This window comes from Schistocerca gregaria, chromosome 5 (assembly GCF_023897955.1).
Source record: "Schistocerca gregaria isolate iqSchGreg1 chromosome 5, iqSchGreg1.2, whole genome shotgun sequence".
NCBI lineage: Eukaryota > Metazoa > Arthropoda > Insecta > Orthoptera > Acrididae > Schistocerca > Schistocerca gregaria.
Window position 1 is genome coordinate 463,131,411 of NC_064924.1, and position 20,408 is coordinate 463,151,818.

Here is a 20,408-nt window from a genome sequence, read left to right on the forward strand (position 1 = left end):
GGGAGAGCATAAGGAAACAATTTACAGGAATGGGGGAAAGAAATACAGTAGAAGAAGAATGGGTAGCTCTGAGGGATGAAGTAGTGAAGGCAGCAGAGGATCAAGTATGTAAAGAGACGAGGGCTAGTAGAAATCCTTGGGTAACAGGAGAAATACTGAATTTAATTGATGAAAGGAGGAAATATAAAAACGCAGTATATCAAGAAGGCCAATAGGAATACAAACATCTCAAAAATAAGATCGACAGGAAGTGCACAATGGCTAAGCAGGGATGGCTAGAGGACAAAGGTAAGGATGTACAGGCTTATCTCACCAGGGGTAAGATAGATACTGCCTACAGGAAAATTAAAGAAACCTTTGGAGAAAAGAGAACCACTTGTATGAATATCAAGAGCTCAGATGGCAACCCAGTTCTAAGCAAAGAAGGGAAAGCAGAATGGTGGAAGCAGTATATAGAGGGTCTATACAAGGGCGCTGTTCTTGAGGACAATATTATGGAAATGGAAGAAGATGTAGATGAAGATGAAATGGGAGATACGATACTGCATGAAGAGTTTCAGATAGCACTGAAGATACTGCATGAAGAGTTTGAGATAGCACTGAAAGATCTGAGTCAAAACAAAGCACCAGGAGTAGACAACATTCCATTAAAACTACTGACAGCCTTGGGAGAGCCAGTCCTGACAAATCTCTACCATCTGGTGAGCAAGATATATGAGACAGGTGAAATACCCTCAGACTTCAAGAAGAATATAATAATTCCAATCCCAAAGAAAGCAGATGTTGACAGGTGCGAAAATTACCGAACTATCAGTTTAATAAGTCACAGCTGCAAAATACTAACACAAATTCTTTACAGATGAATGGAAAAACTAGTAGAAGCCGACCTCGGGAAAGATCAGTTTGGATTCCGTAGAAATATTGGAACACGTGAGGCAATACTGACGCTATGACGTATCTTAGAAGCTAGATTAAGGAAAGGCAAACCTATGTTTCTAGCATTTGTAGACTTAGAGAAAGCTTTTGGCAATGTTGACTGGAATACTCTCTTTCAAATTCTAAAGGTGGCAGGGGTAAAATACAGGGAGCGAAAGGCTATTTACAATTTGTACAGAAACCAGATGGCAGTTATAAGAGTCGAGGGACACGAAAGGGAAGCAGTGGTTGGGAAGGGAGTGAGACACGGTTGTAGCCTCTTCTCGATGTTATTCAATCTGTATATTGAGCAAACAGTAAAGGAAACAAAAGAAAAATTCAGAGTAGGTATTAAAATCTATGGAGAAGAAATAAAAACTTTGAGGTTCGAGGATAATGGTATGTAGTCAAATTAAGTCGGGTGATGCTGAGGGAATTAGATTAGGAAATGAGACACTTAAAGTAGTAAAGGAGTTTTGCTATTTGGGGAGCAAAATGACTGATGATGGTCAAAGTAGAGAGGATATAAAATGTAGACTGGAAATGGCAAGGAAAGTGTTTCTGAAGAAGACAATTTGTTAACATCGAGTATAAATTTAAGTGTCGGGAAGTCATTTCTGAAAGTATTTCTATGGAGTGTAGCCAGGTATGGAAGTGAAACAGGGATGATAAATAGTTTAGACCAGAAGAGAATAGAAGCTTTGGAAATGTGGTGCTATTGAAGAATGCTGAAGATTAGATGGGTAGATCACATAACTAATGAGGAGGTATTGAATAGAATTGGAGAGAAGAGAAATTTGTGGCACAACTTGGAAGGAATCGGTTGGTAGGACATGTTCTGAGGCATCAAGGGATCACCAATTTAGTATTAGAGGGCAGTGTCGAGGGTAAAAATCATAGAGGGAGACCAAGAGATGCATTCACTAAGCAGATTCAGATGGATGTAGGTTGCAGTAGTTCCTGGGAGATGAAGAAGCTTGCACAGGATAGAGTAGCATGGAGAGCTGCATCATACCAGTCTCAGGACTGTAGACCACAACAAAACAACATCCTCTTGCATAATATTCAGTTGCGATCCTCTTCCCCCCCCCCCCTCCCCACCACCATCACCCACCCACTTTCCCAGTCTTGATGGTCTCACTCTCCACTATTCACTGTCTCTCAAGCCTCTCTGTTCTTTCTGAGCCCCTGTCTGTACTCCTGATCCCACCCCTTACCCTATCTGCCTATCTGCACACCCTGCCCCCATCCTACCCGATTGCTCTCCACTTTCACATTATTAGCAACATTAATATTTGTATTTGTGTTTCAATTTTTTTAAACTCTGGTTTTCTGAAAATGGTTCACTGTTATCAGTTTGTATGACAAGTCTTTGAGTGGGTATTTGAAATCAACTACCCAACAAGGACTGTTGATAATATCTCTACATAATTACGCAACGTGCTGTTTAGTTTGTCACATTGTGATTCAGAGATGTTTTATTGATTCTCTTTATGCACACAAAGCTCCTCACATTCTTCATGCATATTAATTATATGGGCTAGCTGTGCCTCACCTCTTAATACTTCTTTGGATTGTATTCATTTGTAGCTTCAACCACTGTCAAATTGTAAATATCTTTTTCTATATTTCAATGAAAATAATCAATTATTGATAAATAATGTAAATGGACAGATAGAAAATCTACTCACCAAGTGGCGGCAGGGAAAAACACACACACACACACACACACACACACACACACACACACACACACACACACACACACACACAGAAGGGTTTAATACTTACAAGTTTTTGGAGCCAGTGGCTCCTTTTTCTGGCAGAAGAGTTGAAGGGAAGGAGGAGCAGTGAAGGAAAAGGACTGGAGAGGTTTAGGGAAAGGGCTGCAGTTCAGAAAAGTCACCCAGAACCCCGTGTCAAGGGGAGACTTACTGGATGGGATGAGAAGAAAACAAACTGTTACGTAAACACTGTTTGGCCTTTCACATTGGCATAACTGCCATCCAGTTATCAGTCAGGATGAATGGACATAGGCAGAGGGTGTATACAGGCAACACACAATATCCTGTTGCAGAGCATGCTGTGCAACAAGACAATCGTGACCTTGGTGCCCGTTTCACCACACGTGCCATCTGGATTCTTCCCCCAGACACCAGTTTCTCAGAGCTTTGCAGGTTGAAGTTAGCACTACAACATGTACTTGGTTCTCACACCCACCTGGCCTTAATGTATGTTTATTTCTTCTGTCTCAGCATTTCTTCACAGTAAGTACTCCTTTCTTCATTCTATTTTAATTTTCTACATCTTTCATTTTCTGACTTGACTATTTTTTCCAACCCCCCTCCCATCTCTGTTATATACAATGCACTTAGCTTTTCACTCTAACTCATGCACAATGTTTTATTAGTAATCTCTGTCATGCATATTACCCTGCCATCCATATTTAAGCTCTCAGGTTTTCAAATCTCATCTGGTGCAATCCCCAACAACCAGTCTTTCCTTCTCATCTCCCAGGGTTCTGGGTGATTTTTCTGAACTGTAACTCTTTCCCTAAACCTCTACAGTCCTTTTCGTTCACCCTCTTCCTTTCCCTTCAAGTCTTCTGCCAGCAGTCCCCAAAATCAGTTTTTCCTTATTATCCCGTCGGCTAAATCTCCGATGACCTGGGGTTCCCGGTGACTTTACTGAACTGCACCCCTTTCCTTAAACCTTTCCCCACACTCCTCTTCCTTACCCTTCAACTCTTCTGCCAGAAGAAGGAGTCACTGGCGTCAAAATCTTGTAAAGTTTTGTGTGTTTGTTCCCCTGTCACTGCTTGGTGAGTAGATTTTTTATCTATCCTTTTTCTATATTTTGTATTTCTTTGATATTGCATCAAGAAATTGGTATCTAAAATTATGTCATTCACTTGATGTGGGACAATTAGATAACCTGTATTAAAATCACAAACATCACTTTAAATTCTAATAATGTCCCTCACTCACATCTCCTGTTGCTGTATTTATCCCCCTCCCACCATGAAACATCACAGGTTTTTGTTCCTTTATACTTCACATAAAGGATTCCGTTAAAGATAACACACAACTGCCAGAGTCCAGAAATGCCCTATCTTTACCTCATTTATCTTAATTTTTCGTAAAATAAAGAACAAACCGCCTTCAGTCACAAGTTGCATTTATTTATTGCACTATGCATTTCGAGCCCTGGAGGCTCATCTTCAGGTGCTTTTTAGTGATTTACTTCATGTGTTTTAGTTGTTTGCCTGTTGATATTACATTTTTGGTTATAACATGGTATATTGTAAATATAAGTTTAACAGCGTTAATAATATGAAAGTAACTTACAGTTAAAGCAGACAGTATACAATGTTAACTGTAAGTTACTTTCATATTATTAACGCTGTTAAACTTATATTTACAATATACCATGTTATAACCAAAAATGTAATATCAACAGGCAAACAACTAAAACACATGAAGTAAATCACTAAAAAGCACCTGAAGATGAGCCTCCAGGGCTCGAAATGCATAGTGCAATAAATAAATGCAGCTTGTGACTGAAGGCGGTTTGTTCTTTATTTTACGAAAGTAAAACAGTCGCGGACGAAACACTGGTAAACAATGGATAAAATTAAGGTATCTTAATTTTGATGAATGGTTGTACATTCCATAAATATCATTGCCTACAACAGTTTATGTATTTCTTCTTCATCACAGAACAATGTACAGAAAATCTTGGTCCCTGCTTCACACTTATGTTGCTCCAACTTCCTTGCTACTCAGAACTCATTCTGCTCCCACCAAGCTGGGATAAGCAAATTGTTCATTGCCACATGAGTTCAACCGATTGAATTCATGTTCTTCATTAACACAACCAGCTAGAATCTATGTTATAGTCCGAAGATGTGAGGGTCACCTCACTCCACAGAAACAAAAGTTCAAATACCTTCTTCTGTAGTGCCAAATGCAGGCGCTACAAAATCTGAATTAACATGAAATACATTATTTTCAAGTTCTGATCCTTACAGTGACCCACCTTTTCCATTAACTACATGCATTAACAGTCTCTAGCTGGCATATGTGACTCTATCCTGTCCACCTCAAGCATCAATTCCATAACCTGCCTTCCAATGGATGTGCCTTCAGCTCTGTCACTTTTCATAGCACAATGGACAATATCACTCACATTAACATTACCATCAATACTGCATCCCATCTCTTTCAATGTCTCCTTAGACCTGATTTTTACATCAGTTAGTTTCCTTCACCTCTCTGCTTCAGGAAAACAAATTTCCACACTAGTTGCTTCATCCAGTTCTCAGAAACATATTCTGAATTATTAAATAGGCCATCAGTCTGAGAAACATCTTTAAAATTACAACCATTTTGTACTGATTTCATCACTCTCCAATGCACATGATTTATCCAGACTTCCCAGAATAGCTTGTTAGTCAAAACTGCATCAATAGCATATGCCTGCGCTGGTTGCACACTTCTGCACTTATCCTTTTCATAGTCCTTTTTCTCATTGATTTGTTAATCCATTTCAGTTCTAAAAATGCAGAAAATATTATTTTTCCAACTGCCAGTGCCTGTGATTGTCATCATTTTCTTTCACACTCGTTTCCCAGACTGTTATTGTTACTACCAGTAGACTATGTATTGAAATTCTCTCTCGTCCATGGAGAATTGGATGGGCTGTGTTCACAGCTATTGTGCACTGGAACTGCCTGATTATTCATACATCAGCACATGTTGTTCTCACTACACCCATTACTATTATGTCTGCTCAGAGTTCATATTTCTGTTAAGGCACCATGTTCATATGCATCTGATTTTCTTTTCCACACAAAATTCTTTTATAGTGGCCTGACAATTCCTGCATTAAGCCCCATTTAAGAGCTAATTTTGCAGATGAGTCTGCCTCACATCATCTTAAAACATATTTTAAAACACCTCATATAAGCTTTTTTATCTATAAATTTGTCAGCATTCTAGTTTACCCACAACAAAGTAATGCAGTGTTAAATTTGTCCCATGACAAAGCAATGTCATGCAGGGACCACTTCATTTATCTTATTTTTGCTGCAGCAGATATCTCTGCAGCAAAATTATCATTACAAGCAGCAAGATGATATCTATCCTGTTACATATTTGCCATTCTTGTGCGGACAAAACATAGTACCAAGAAAGTTATCACCTGGCTCAATTGTCCTGACTGACTGCATTATATTTAATAGTGGATGAGTTGCTTCACTCTCATATGTCATTACTAAGGACTGCTCAGCTCCTCTGACCCACAAACACTTACTTAGTAATTGCTTAGTCGGCACCCCCACAATTTCCGCCTGAAGGCAGCTCTGGAAACCAAGTTACAAATACATTTATGCTATCAGTGTAATATTTACCTGTTCTGTCATCTGGGCTATCTCTGCAATGTGGAACTGCTGCTGGCTGGATGTCAGCTGCTTCTGTCACACTCTTCAGTGTCTTTGTATCACTCAAACACATCATACCTGACTTATGGCATTCACTACACAATTGCTACACAATATGCTACCACTCATAAGCCCCCATGCAAGAGACTTCAACTTAACCTGTGGTGGAGCACTGTGGGATAACCTTACCCCAGCCCAGAGACTCCCCAAATGGAAGCTAAACCCTTTCTGTGAAACATTTAAAGTCCTATGACATCAGTGTTCTCAGATCAATATACGTAACAAATATGAATGTGTTTTGACTGTGCATGGTGTGATATAGCTCTACAACCCATTATTGCAGCCCTGTGTGACAATACGATATGGTAGCACTCCACCTCCCATTCATGAAGAAGGTTTCAGATGGGAACTCCAGGAGTCAGACTGAATGTTATGGGTGTCAAAAGGGAGCATTTCACCAAAAAGGTTTCTTGTGGGAAGGCAATGCAACAGTCAGGAGTCGAGTGCTGGAGTGGCCAAGACTGGCCAGGACCTTGTAGAATATTCCAGTACATCATAGAATCTTCTAGAATATTTGAGAGTGTTCCAGAATCTTCCAGAAGGTTCAAGAATGTTCCAGAAAGTTAAAGAATCTTCAAGAAGGTTCAGGAATGTTCTGGAATTCTCCTGAATGTTTGAGAATGTTCTAGAATATTCTTGATGTTCTATAAAGAAAAGAGTAAGTAAGTGACAGAGTACTTTATTCCAAATTAGGATTTTATTGAATACGTAAGTGGATTTAAGAACACTTAAGAGTATTTTTTAGTATTCAAGAGTATTTTTGCTTGTGAAACAGAGTATTTTTGAGTATTCAAGAGAATTTTTCTTGTGAAATATTAACATTTTTAAGATTTCTTTGAATATTCACATTTACAATGTTCTCGGGTATTCTTGAGTGATCTGGTATGTTTTCAGAAAACAAATGAAACTAAAGACCAAGCAAAGGATCTTGTTCAGACTGGTAGAACTTTATTGGGGTCTGGACTAGTCAACAAGCCCTAAGAGGGAGTGTGGCTCTGCAGTCTTAGTGATGGGTCTTGCACTGCTATACATATGCCTTAATAACAGCACCAGCCACCATAAGTAGGTTTCATCAGGCGAGCACTAATTACATACACACAGTTTGGCATTTATTGCATAAATAAGTTAAAAAATATATGGTAACTTAGTGTAAAATGCCAATAACCAAGTCCTGGCTATGTATTAATCCATCAGTGATGTTAATTCACCATCTCCAAAAGTGCATCATGAAATAGAACTATCACTCAGTCAGCAAGACCCTCAGCATATTTGGAGAGGGACTGCTCATCACAGCAGGTGTGACAACCGTGGATGGCTAAGTGTGTGGAACGGTTGCAGCAGTTGAAATAGATGTATTGTTGGTGCCTAGTAGGTTTGATGTGAATAGAGAAACTGCTGGAACAATCCAAGAGTGGAGATCATTAGAAGGAAAGTAAATTGTTGCGCTGAGTAGTATCAGCTGAAGCAAACGTTTGAATATGTGTTGAAGATCTCAAGGAATGTGGATAAAATGTCCTCACATTCAGTCTGGATCATGAAGATGCCACGATTAGTGAATTGGAACCAGGTGAGGGGTTTTGCTTAGGATTCTGGGTTGCTAGGAAGGATCCCTCTGGATGGCCCACAAATTGACTGGCATAGGTCGGTACCATGAGAGTGCCCATAGTTGTACTACAAACTTGTTTATAGGTTATACATTCAAAGTAAAAGTAATAGAGAGTGAGGACATAGTTGGTCATGGTGGCAGGAAGGAAGTTGTGGATTTCTAGTCAGTCTGCCACTGAGAAAGGTACTGTTCTATGGTGACAAGTTCATGGGTATTGGAGATGTTGGTATAGAGAGAAGTGGCAGTGACAGTAATGAGCAGTGTGTTGGGTGGTAAAGGGAAAGGAACTGTGGAGAATTGCTGGAGGAAATGTTTAAGGCATTTTCTATAAAAAGCTAGGTTACAGTTGATACACTGAAGATGTTTGACAACAAGGGTGGTGCAGTATCCCTCCAGTGGGGTGTCCTGAGTGGTTGGTTTTATATATTTTAGGAAGCATGTAGAAGGAAGGAGTCCAGAGAGTGCTGAGTCTAACTTCCTTCTCACAACCAGCACTTTTTATGATTTAAGCAATGTCTTGGTCTTACATTTCCAGAAAAAACTTTTATGGCTTTAGGGATAATGATCTTAATCTATTAAAATCTTATTTACTGAACTGTAAGCAGTTTGTCTGTGTTGTCAAAGAAATATCCAGTGTAGTACATGTTAAAGTAAATATTCCACAGGGATCTGTGCTGGGCACATTTTTATTTCTTATAGTGATTAATAGCCTGCCCTCATTGTTGTCATGCTCCTCTACTAATGTGTCTCCATTTATTTCAAATTAACCTTTCAGTGCATGGTGGGTAGGTATTATTAACTCACACCTGCATATTTAATAATAATGATTATTTGCTTTTAAAAAGAAAAAAGACTTTTAAATCTTCACCATGTAGCCATATGTATGAATTAATTTGTTATGTGAATGTTAAATGACTTGTTCCACATAGTTGTTGTTGTTGTTGTTGTGGTCTTCAGTCCTGAGACTGGTTTGATGCAGCTCTCCATGCTACTCTATCCTGTGCAAGCTTCTTCATCTCCCAGTACTTACTGCAACCTACATCCTTCTGAATCTGGTTAGTGTATTCCTCTCTTGGTCTCCCCCTACGATTATTACCCACCACACTGCCCTCCAATGCTAAATTTGTGATCCCTTGATGCCTCAGAACATGTCTTACCAACCGGTCCCTTCTTCTTGTCAATTTGTGCCACAACCTCCTGTTCTCCCCAATTCTATTCAATACCTCCTCATTAGTTATGTGATCTACCCATCTAATCTTCAACATTCTTCTATAGCACCACATTTCAAAAGCTTCTATTATCTTCTTGTCCAAACTATTTATCGTCCATGTTTCACTTCCATACATAGCTACTCTCCATACAAATACTTTCAGAATCGACTTCCTGACACTTAAATTTATACTCGGTGTTAACAAATTGTCTTCATCAGAAACGCTTTCCTTGCCATTGCCAGTCTACATTTTATATCCTCTCTACTTTGAACGTCATCAGTTATTTTGCTCCCCAAATAGCAAAACTCCTTTACTACTTTACGTGTCTCATTTCCTAATCTAATTCCCTCAGCATCATCTGACTTAATTTGACTACATTCCATTATCCTCATTTTGCTTTAGTTAATGTTCATCTTATATCCTCCTTTGAAGACACTGTCCACTCCGTTCAGCTGCTCTTCCAAGTCCTTTGCTGTCTCTGACAGAATTACAATTTCATCGGTGAACCTCGAAGTTTTTATTTCTTCTCCATGGATTTTAATACCTACTCCGAATTTTTCTTTTGTTTCCTTTCCTGCTTGCTCAATACACAGATAGAATAACATTGGGGAGAGGCTACAACCCTGTCTCACTCCCTTTCCCATTCGGTAATTTTCGCATCTGTCAACACCTGCTTTCTTTGGGATTGGAATTATTATATTCTTCTTGAAGTCTGAGGGTATTGCACCTGTCTCATACATCGTGCCGACCAAATGGTAGAGTTTTGTCAAGAATGGCTCTCCCAAGGCTGTCAGTAGTTTTAATGGAATGTTGTCTACTCCTGGGGCCTCTTTCAATGCTCTGTCAAACCCTTCACGCAGTATCGTATCTCCCATTTTATCTTCATCTACATCTTCTTCCATTTCCATAAAATTGTCCTCAAGAACATCGTCCTTGTATAGACTCTCTATATACTCCTTCCATCTTTCTGCTTTCCCTTCTTTGCTTAGAACTGGGTTGCCATCTGAGCTCTTGATATTCATACAAGTGGTTCTCTTTTCTCCAAAGGTCTCTTTAATTTTCCTGTAGGCAGTATCTATCTTACCCCTGGTGAGATAAGTCTCTACATCCTTACATTTGTCCTCTAGCCATCCCTGCTTAGCCATTTTGCACTTTCTGTCGATCTCATTTTTGAGATGATTGCATTTCTATTTGCCTGCTTCATTTACTGTGTTTTTATATTTCCTCCTTTCATCAATTAAATTCAGTATTTCTTCTGTTACCCAAGGATTTCTAATTGCCCTCATCTTTTTACCTACTTGATCCTCTGCTGTCTTCACTACTTCATCTCTCAAAGCTACCCATTCTTCTTCTACTTTATTTCTTTCCCCAATGTGTGTCAGTTGTTCCCTCATGTTCTCCCTGAAACTCTGTACAACCTCTGGTTTAGTCAGTTTATCCAGCAGGCCCATTTCCTTAAATTCCCACCTTTTTGCAGTTTCTTCCGTTTTAATCAACAGTTCATAACAATAGATTGTGGTCAGAGTCCATATCTGCCCCTGTAAATGTCTTACAATTTAAAACCTGCTCCCTAAATCTCTGTCTTACCGTTACATAATCTATCTGAAATCTGTCAGTATATCCAGGTTTCTTCCATGTATACAACCTTCTTTTTATGTTTCTTGAGCCATGTGTCAACTCTGTGCAAAATTCTACCAGGCGGCTTCCTCCTCCTTTTTATGTTTCTTGAGCCAAGTGTCAGCTCTGTGCAAAATTCTACTAGGCGGCTTCCTCTTTTATTTCTCCTCCCCCCCCCCCCCCCCCCCCCCCAATCCATATTCACGTACTATGTTTCCTTCTCTCCCTTTTCTACTACCAAATTCCAGTCACCCATGACCATTAAATTTTGGTCTCCCTTCACTATCTGAATAATTTCTTTTATTTCATCACACATTTCTTCAATTTCTCCATCATCTGCAGAGCTAGTTGGCATATAAACTTGTACTACTGTAGTAGACATGGGCTTCATGTCTATCTTGCCACAATAATGCATTCACTGTGCTGTTTGTAGTAGCTTACCCACACTCCTATTTTTTTTATTCATTATTAAACCTACTCCTGCATTACCCTTATTTGATTTTGTATTTATAACCCTGTATTCGCCTGTTCAAAAGTCTTGTTCCTCCTGCCTCCGAGCTTCACTAATTCCCACTATATCTAACTTTAACCTATCCATTTCCCTTTCTAAATTTTCTAAACTACCTGCCTGATTAAGGGATCTGACATTTCATGCTCCGATCCGTAGAACGCCAGTTTTCTTTCTCCTGATAACGGCGTCCTCTTGAGTAGTCCCCACGTAGAGATCCGAATGGGGGACTATTTTACCTCCGGAATATTTTACCCAAGAGGATGCCATCATCATTTAACCATACAGTAAAGCTGCATGCCCGCGGGAAAAATTACAGCTGTAGTTTCCCCTTACTTTTAGCCGTTCACAGTACCAGCACAGCAAGGCCATTTTGGTTAGTGTTACAAGATCAGATCAGTCAATCATCCAGACTGTTGCCCCTGCAACTACTGAAAAGGCTGCTGCCCCTCTTCAGGAATCACATGATTGTCTGGCCTCTCAACAGATACCCCTCCATTGTGGTTGCACCTACAGTATGGCTATCTGTATCGCTGAGGCACGCAAGACTCTACACCAGCGGCACGGTCCATGGTTAAGGGGAAGGCGTGGAGGGGGGGGGGGGGGGGGGGGGGGATACAAGAGGATAGTATTAAGGAAAAGCATGCCAGCAATCTCATCTGCAAGGCAATACAATTAGGGAGATTTTTACATGTAACACATAAAGACCTGAGCTATTTGGTTCATTTATGCATGTTTAGGATGTCTAGGAACTACACATGAAGTTACATTCAATGAGTGCCCATTTATCTCTATTTTGGCAACCTGCAACCGTAGTGGTCGCACAGTTACAGACTGAAGCGCCTAGAACCACTCGGCCACACCAGCCGGCTGTGAAGAAGATCTATATGTAGCACAAAGTGGGGCAGTAGTGGGAGCATTACATCAGGGAGATTGAATCTCTTCTCTCTGTGTTGATGTTAACATGCATTTAGATTTTCTATGTGTCTTGTTGCAAGGTGCACTAAACATCATAAACCTGATCTGTGGTGTGCCAAAAATGAAGATATTGGCATTGATAAAAATGTACTATAAAAACTATTTTCTTGGAATTTATTTTGTACAAATATTATCATTTTTAAATGTACTTTCTGCTTGTTGGATTAACAGTTTTCTCCTTTTCAACAATTCTGTAATAAAATATTTAAAATTTCTATGAAATTCAATTTTCTTAGCCAAACATCCTAACACAACTGTTATAACAATACAAAATAGCATGAAGAAGATGACAAATATGTTCAAAATTCCTCGGTGTAAAGATGATTCCTTTGCAAAATAAACAAACAGGAGTTCATTCCCCAACTTTACCAAGCTTGTAATGCAGCACTAATGGCCTTCCACTTTAAAGTTATATTTCAGATTATCAGAAAATTTTGTAATTAACAACAGCCATACCTGTAAACAATGTTTGGGATGGTATTGTTCTTTTGGGCTTCAACAATCTGAGTTTCACTTGGATCAATCCCAATGACTGTTTGGAAATATGGTGCCAGTACTTCAGTACTTTGACCTGAACCACAGCCCACGTCTACAGCCAGGGCTAAATCAGTAACCTACAAATAAGAAAATAATAAAATGAACAAGAGTAATAACAGCAGTCACTAACATGAGAAATAGTACCCACTGTATAGATGTATCATAGAGTGGTCAACAGAAATTGAAGTTTTCAACCTCTTTTGTGTGCTTGTTGACCACTCGATGCCCTAACTGTATTATGAATGATTATCTTTGCTCTCTTCTTTATTTATATTCCACACAGGGTTTTCCATTATCAAATATATCTTTCATCTATTTAGTCTGGGACTATTAGCTAACATAATTTTCTGCATTGCAGAAGTAAGAATATACAGCTAAATAAACAAAAGTAGAACGACTGAGACAAGAATATACTGACATTAAATATTTTTGCAACTGTTTCCAGTATGTATCATAATGTTGCTGGCAAATCATCACTTTATTTTTTTTTAACATCTCATGTGTTTCTGCACTTTAGATGAAATTTTATACTAACTTTAATGAGTAACAAAATGTTTCACTAACTCTGAACATGATTTTCAAAACTGTTGGAATGTCAACATTCTACCACATTGACTCCAATTGGATGAGTAAAAATATCCATTTATTATTCATTATTATGCAGTTTTAAAATGTTTGTATAACATAATCAATCAAAATGGACCTATCTACATCTACATACATACGCCACAAGCCACCATATGGTGCTTGGCAGAGGATACCCTGTACCACTACCAGTTATTTCCTTTCCTATTCTACTCACAAACAGAGCAAAGGAAAAACAACTGTCTCTATGCCTCCATACAAATCCCAATTTCTTAAATGTTACCTTTGCAGTCCTTATGCGAAATGTATGCTGGTAGCAGTAGAATCATTCTGTAGTCAGCTTCAAATGCAGGTTCTCTAAATTTTTTCACTGTGTTCTTGAAAAGAATGGTGCCTTACCTCCATGGATACCAATTTGATTACAGAACGTATATACAGCCACTTCGGTTGCACAAAATTTTGTCAGTTGACTATGGTTTCGATTGCCCTAGGACACTATTCATCAGAATAAAAAGTTACACAGGAAACATATAATTACACCATGGTTTAAAACGTCTGAGCAAAAATAACTTTTTATTCTGATGAAGATTGTTACATGGAATACATGTAATCACAACATCGTTTAAAACGTCTGAGCAGAAGTAACTCTTTATTCTGATGAAGATTGCCCTAGCGCAGTTGAAACCGTGGTCAATTGACAAAATTTTGTGCAACTGAAGTGGCTGTATATACATCCTGTAATTAAATAGCATGTGGTTGCTGGATCACAGATTCTCAAATGTTTAAAATTTCAAAACCCATTTGAATTCCTGAAGCATCCCTGTAATACTTGTGTGTAGTTCAAACCTACTGGTAACAAATACAGCAGGCCAACTCTGAACTGCCTTGATGTCTTCCTTCAGTCCAACCTGGTGTGGATCTCAAACACTCCAGCAGCACTCAAGAATAGGTCACACCACTATTCTGTATGTGGTCTGCTTTACAGATGAAACACACTTTCCTAAAATTCTCCCAATAAACTGAAGATAACCATTTGCCTTCCCTACCATGATCCTCACACTCTGACTTGACTTCATATCGTTTTGCAAATTGCACTCAGATATGTAAATGATTTGATGTATCAAAACATTACATGTTTGCTTTTCCTATCCATCCACATTCGCTTACATATTTCTACATTTAGAGCTTTCCTTCTCATCCCATACAATAAGTCCCTCCTGACTCAGGATTCTGTGTGACTTTTCTGAACTCTACCTCTTTTCCTAAATCTTTCCAGACCTTTTCCTTCACTCCTCTTCCTTCCCCTTCAACCCTTCTGCTGGAAAAAGGAGCCAGTGACTCCAAAAGGTGGCGTAAGTAAAACCTTTTTTATGTGTGTGTTCTCCTGTCATCACTTGGTGAGTATATTTTTTTATTTATCCAATTACATTATATTCCTACAAATCAGAGTTGATGAGTACTGGCTTTGGTAGAAGCTGAATTCTTCTACAGTCACAAGAAGAATTATCAATGAGTTGAGGGTTTGCAGGCATCTTGGAGCTGAAGATCAGTGATGATGTAATTTATAAATTAAATTAACTGTTGCATGATGTACAAAATGATGTTGAATAAGTCAATGTATGATAAAAAGAACATAGAGGGGAACATATTGCATAATGAGATGACATGTTATATGATAATGAGAGGATGGTAAAATCATAAACACATGTGAAATACTTAATAATATTTAAGGAGATTACTTATTTATTTATTTATTTATTTATTTACATGACTAGTCCCATAGGACCAAATTGAGGAGCAGATATCCAAAATCATGGAATACTTCAGTATATGAAATTACAACATAAAAGTAATCACAAATAAAATAAAATGTTTATGAACCCAAAAAGTCAAACCATAAGTTAAGTAAACACAATCAACAATATAACATAAGATCAGCTTAATTTTTTAAAGGGACTCCTCAACAGAACAGGAGGAGTGACCCATGAGGAAAATCTTCAGTTTCGATTTCAAAGTATGTGGATTACTACTAAGATTTTTGAATTCTTGTGGTAGCTTATTGAAAATGGATACTGCACATCTTTCTGCACAAGAGTTAAGGAAGTGTGATCCAAATGCAGACTGGATTTATGCTGAGTATTAACTGAGTGAAAGCTGCTAATTGTTGGGAATAATTTTTTTATTTTCCGAATCTAATGTCAAAATATCCAGACTAGTGGGCACGGATCGATAAGAGGTTCACGCCCTTACACCTCTTATTGCCCGAACTGCTCATTTCTGAGCCAGAAATATCCTTTTAGAATGGGAATATTAACCCCAAAATATAGTACTATATGACATGTGTGAATGAAAATAAGCGCCTGTTCTGTGAAATACAAATGTTGGTTTTTTTTTTAATTCTGTGTTAGAAACTACAGAAACTGAGTCTTACTGTGATTTAGCATTAGATTATTTTCTACAAGCCATGAACTTATGTCATGAACTGCACTAGACAATCCATACTTGGTTAATAGACAATCCGTACTACAGTCTTACAGAATTCTTGGATACTTCTAACATAGAAATTGAGTTTTAAGTCTGTGATTGCAATACTGCACAACTGATTAATGTAGCATAAATAACTTGTACTTGTAATGTAAAAAATAACTAATATAGTAACTCCTTATGTATCTTGACATCATTATAAAGCCTATTTCATTACATGTGGCACAGGCAGATAGAGAATAAATAAAAAAATTGCACTATTTGAAACATAGCCAATGTTGCACACAACATCCTTTACTACCAAACTAGTGTCATCAGCAAATAGAAATATTTTAGAATTACCCATAATACTAGAGGGCATATCATTTATATAAATAAGGAACATGAGTGGCCACAACACTGATCCATAGGGCACACCCCATTTGACTGAACTCCACTCAGATGCCACATCACAGCCATTCTCAACACTGTGAATAATGACTTTTGCTGTCTGTTGTTAAAGTAAGAGGTGAACCAATTGTGAGCTACTCCCCATATTCCATAACGGTCCAACTTATGAAGCAATATTTTGTGATTAATACAATCAAAAGCCTTAGTCAAATCAAAAAAAATATGCCTAGTGTTCGAAACTTTTTGTTTACAGATTCATTACCTTCATGATGTCGCTCTATGGGGTATTTTTAATAAATTACCCAAAATATTTCAGTATAGCACACAGGCAACAGTCATACAGCTTTCAGCAGCAAATTAAAATAGTTAATAAAAGGTGCTGCCAATTTGCACATATAAAATCTTTTCATTTTTTCAGTAACAAAGTTGATATAAATCTTTACATTGCAAGGTATTCATCTCTGCTGTAATACTATTTTTACAGCTAGCAGTTATGAACAGTTATTATACATGGTGCTGTTAAGCATTTTGTTCTAGTCCTGTGGCCCTCAGAATGAATGTTCTGGTTTGCATATACAAAACTGTTACAATTATCTATGATTTCCGTAATGAATGTATAAGCATGGTAATGGAAGGATATGGAGTTTGTTAAATAATGGTCTCCCAGAGCTTCTGTAGCTGCATTTGCAAGGCTCTTAAATTCTCATTTGGAATATGAATTATGTTTTATTGGCTGAAGAGTTTCCTCAAATGATTACACTACTTTACATAATGATTCTTCTTTGCAAAAATACATATATTTACTGCCTCTCTAGTTGTGCACACAGAAAGAATTTTCTGTGTGTTAGAGTTAGTAGGTGCTTTATTTGAACTGTGACTACCAGCACTGTGTGTGTGTGTGTGTGTGTGTGTGTGTGTGTGTGTGTGTGTGTGTGTGTGTTGGTAGTTCTTATTTTTTGTAGCCTGATATACATTTTATTTTCAACCTGCAGCTCTTCTCTGGTTGTTCCTTTCATTATCACATTTACATTGGCTGGCAAATTCAATGTACTTATTTTGTGGGAAAATAGGACATACAATTCTAACCCTGCTACAAAAGATAAAAGTTAGAAATTATCCTATGGTGGAGCCTTGTGGTACACCATACTTAAGACACTGTTTTCCCATGGAGTACGATTTTGTACATTATTTCTTTCTTGGGATCAGCAATGAACTATATGAACATCAAAACTCTTCTTGCACCAAAACTACTATAAAATTCTTGATAAAGTGATATTAAAATATGTTTTATTATGAAAAATTAATAACTCGGGGAAATAATGTTAAAACTGTGTTCAATGTAGTAAAAAGCGAGGTAGGTTAAACACCTTCTAGGGCCCCAAACATTGTTCTAAATACTGATGATGATGAAATTGACAATGAGGAAAAACTACCAAGATATTCTATGAACACTTCTGTAATGTAACTGAACAGATAAGCTTTGGGTCACCTGCATGTGAAGGAATACCAAGTGATTATAATTAAATTCATGGAACAATGGATTGAGAGTAAAGATGCTTATGAATCCACACGAGACAGTCACATGTAGCAAGTGGAATGGTTCTTTGTGCACAACATGTGGTTTGATAGAACCCCAAATTTGGCAGTTCTGTGTATTCACTGTACCCTGTAGTGTAAAATGTGCACTGTCTCTCCACAGAATATTGCCCAGTCATTTGTCATCAACTTCAACATGTATAAAAGCTGTGTCAATTCCAACAAAATTCTCAAGCTTTCAATGGCTAGCTCTGCCATCATCATCAGGAAGAAAACTACTGACTGCCGGGACTGGCACCAGAAGCCAAGACAGTGGCTTTCCTGCCATACTGTGGGACAATGAGCAGCAAGTTAGGACATCTACTGCAGAGACATGGATTGAGACCAGTGTTCTGGCCCGTCCCCAAGATACGAGGTATGTTGTGCCCTATTAAAGATGACTTAGCTCTTTGTGTGACTGGTGTGTACGGTGTGCTTTGCGATTGCAGCAGCAGCTATATAGGCCAGACAATTTGCACAGTTGCGGAGCATTGTACGGTGCACAAGAGACATATTAAGCAAAGGGAGCTCGACAAGTCAGCCATAGCTGAGCATTGCCTCAAAAACGGACACAAAATATAGTTTGAGAACACAAGCATCTTGGATCTTATGTCAACAAACTCGGACTCTATTATAAAAGAGGCAACCAACATTAGAATGAACAGCAACAATTTCAACAAAGAGCAGGGCTACACACTAAGTAAGGTGTGGCTGTGGGCTTTGGATGTCGAAAGGAAGCAATGATAGATGCTTAATGCTTGTAGGGAGGTGGGAGTGGCAGTTTCAAACATGGTGCCGGCCCCTCATGCCATCTGACGTCACTTGATCCCGCAGCGAGTCAAAGATGCTATGAGCTGCCCAATTCGCCTTCCATGCATGCATCATTTCAGCTCTCTCCGATTTGTGCCAGTGACCGTAATCATAGATATACTTGTATAAGTGGGAAATAGTGGCAGTCAGTAGTTTTACTAATGATGGTGATTGTGGAGCTTGCAATCGAAAGCTCACGAATTTTATTGGACTTGATACAGCTTGAAAACCAAGAAGATTTTATTCCTTCATGCAACTGTGAAAAACACTGAGGACACAAACTTCAATATATGTCAAAAGTCGAAGAGAAAATTCAGAACGTTGCTGCAGATCATGAGATTTCAGTTGCTACACCACTTGGATCTTGCAGGGGTACTAGTGTAAAATAAACCGTAACACTTTCCCTACTGCTGACCATGGCATAAATAATTCTCATGCCACTGCACAAGTACTAGCACTACCCAGGGCATGTGCTGTGTGGTCAGTTACAACAACAGCAACCTCTTCCATAACTTCATCTACATCTACATCTACATCTACATCTACATCTACATCCATACTCTGCAAGCCACCTGATGATGTGTGGCGGAGGGTACCCTGAGTACCTCTATCAGTTCTCCCTTCTATTCCAGTCTCGTATTGTTCGTGGAAAGAAGGATTGTCGGTATGCTTCTGTGTTGGCTCTAATCTCTCTGATTTTATCCTCATGGTCTCTTCACGAGATATACGTAGGAGGGAGCAATATACTGCTTGACTCTTTGGTGAAGGTATGTTCTCGAAACTTTAACAAAAGCCCATACTGTGTTACTGAGCATCTCTCCTGCAGTCTTCCATTGGAGTTAACCTATCAACTCCGTAATGCTTTTGCGAGTACTAAATGATTCTGTAACGAAGCGTGCTGCTCTCCGTTGCATCTTCTCTATCTCTTCTATCAACCCTATCTGGTACAGATACCACACTGCTGAGCAATATTCAAGCAGTGGGCGAACAAGCGTACTGTACCCTACTTCCTTTGTTTTCTGATTGCATTTCCTTAGGATTCTCCCAATAAATCTCAGTCTGGCATCTGCTTTACCGACAATCAACTTTATATGATCATTCCATTTTAAATCACTCCTAATGCGTACGCCCAGATAATTTATGGAATTGAGTGCTTCCAGTTACTGACCTGCTATTTTGTAGCTAAATGATAAGGGAACTATCTTTCTATGTATTCGCAGCACATTACACTAGTCCACATTGAGATTCAATTGCCATTCCCTGCACCATGCGTCAATTCGCTGCAGATCCTCTTGCATTTCATTTCAGTACAATTTTCCATTGTTACAACCTCTCAATACACTGCAGCATCATCCGCAAAAAGCCTCAGTGGACTTCCAATGTCATTCACAAGGTCATTTATGTATATTGTGAAGAGCAATGGTCCTATGACACTCCCCTGTGGCACACCTGAAATCACTCTTACTTTGGAAGACTTCTCTCCATTGAGAATGACATGCTGTGTTCTGTTATCTAGGAACTCTTCAATCCAATTACACAATTGGTCTGATAGTCCATATGCTCTTACTTTGTTCATTAAATGACTGTGGGGAACTGTATCGAATGCCTTGCGGAAGTCAAGAAACACGGCATCTACCTGTGAACCCGTGTCTATGACCCTCTGAGTCTCATGGACGAATAGTGCGAGCTGGG

General features: G+C 38.6%; 1 protein-coding gene across 9 annotated transcripts in view; it reads right to left on the minus strand.

Annotated features, from left to right (window-relative positions):
* The window catches only part of LOC126272063 (putative methyltransferase DDB_G0268948), a 125,497-nt gene that overhangs the window by 17,750 nt on the left and 87,339 nt on the right, over nt 1–20,408 (minus strand). For all 9 annotated transcript variants that reach the window (XM_049974600.1, XM_049974598.1, XM_049974594.1 and 6 more), the window contains one exon: nt 12,792–12,949. In XM_049974600.1, the coding sequence (XP_049830557.1) occupies nt 12,792–12,949 (158 nt within the window). The remainder of the gene's footprint in view (nt 1–12,791; nt 12,950–20,408) is intronic.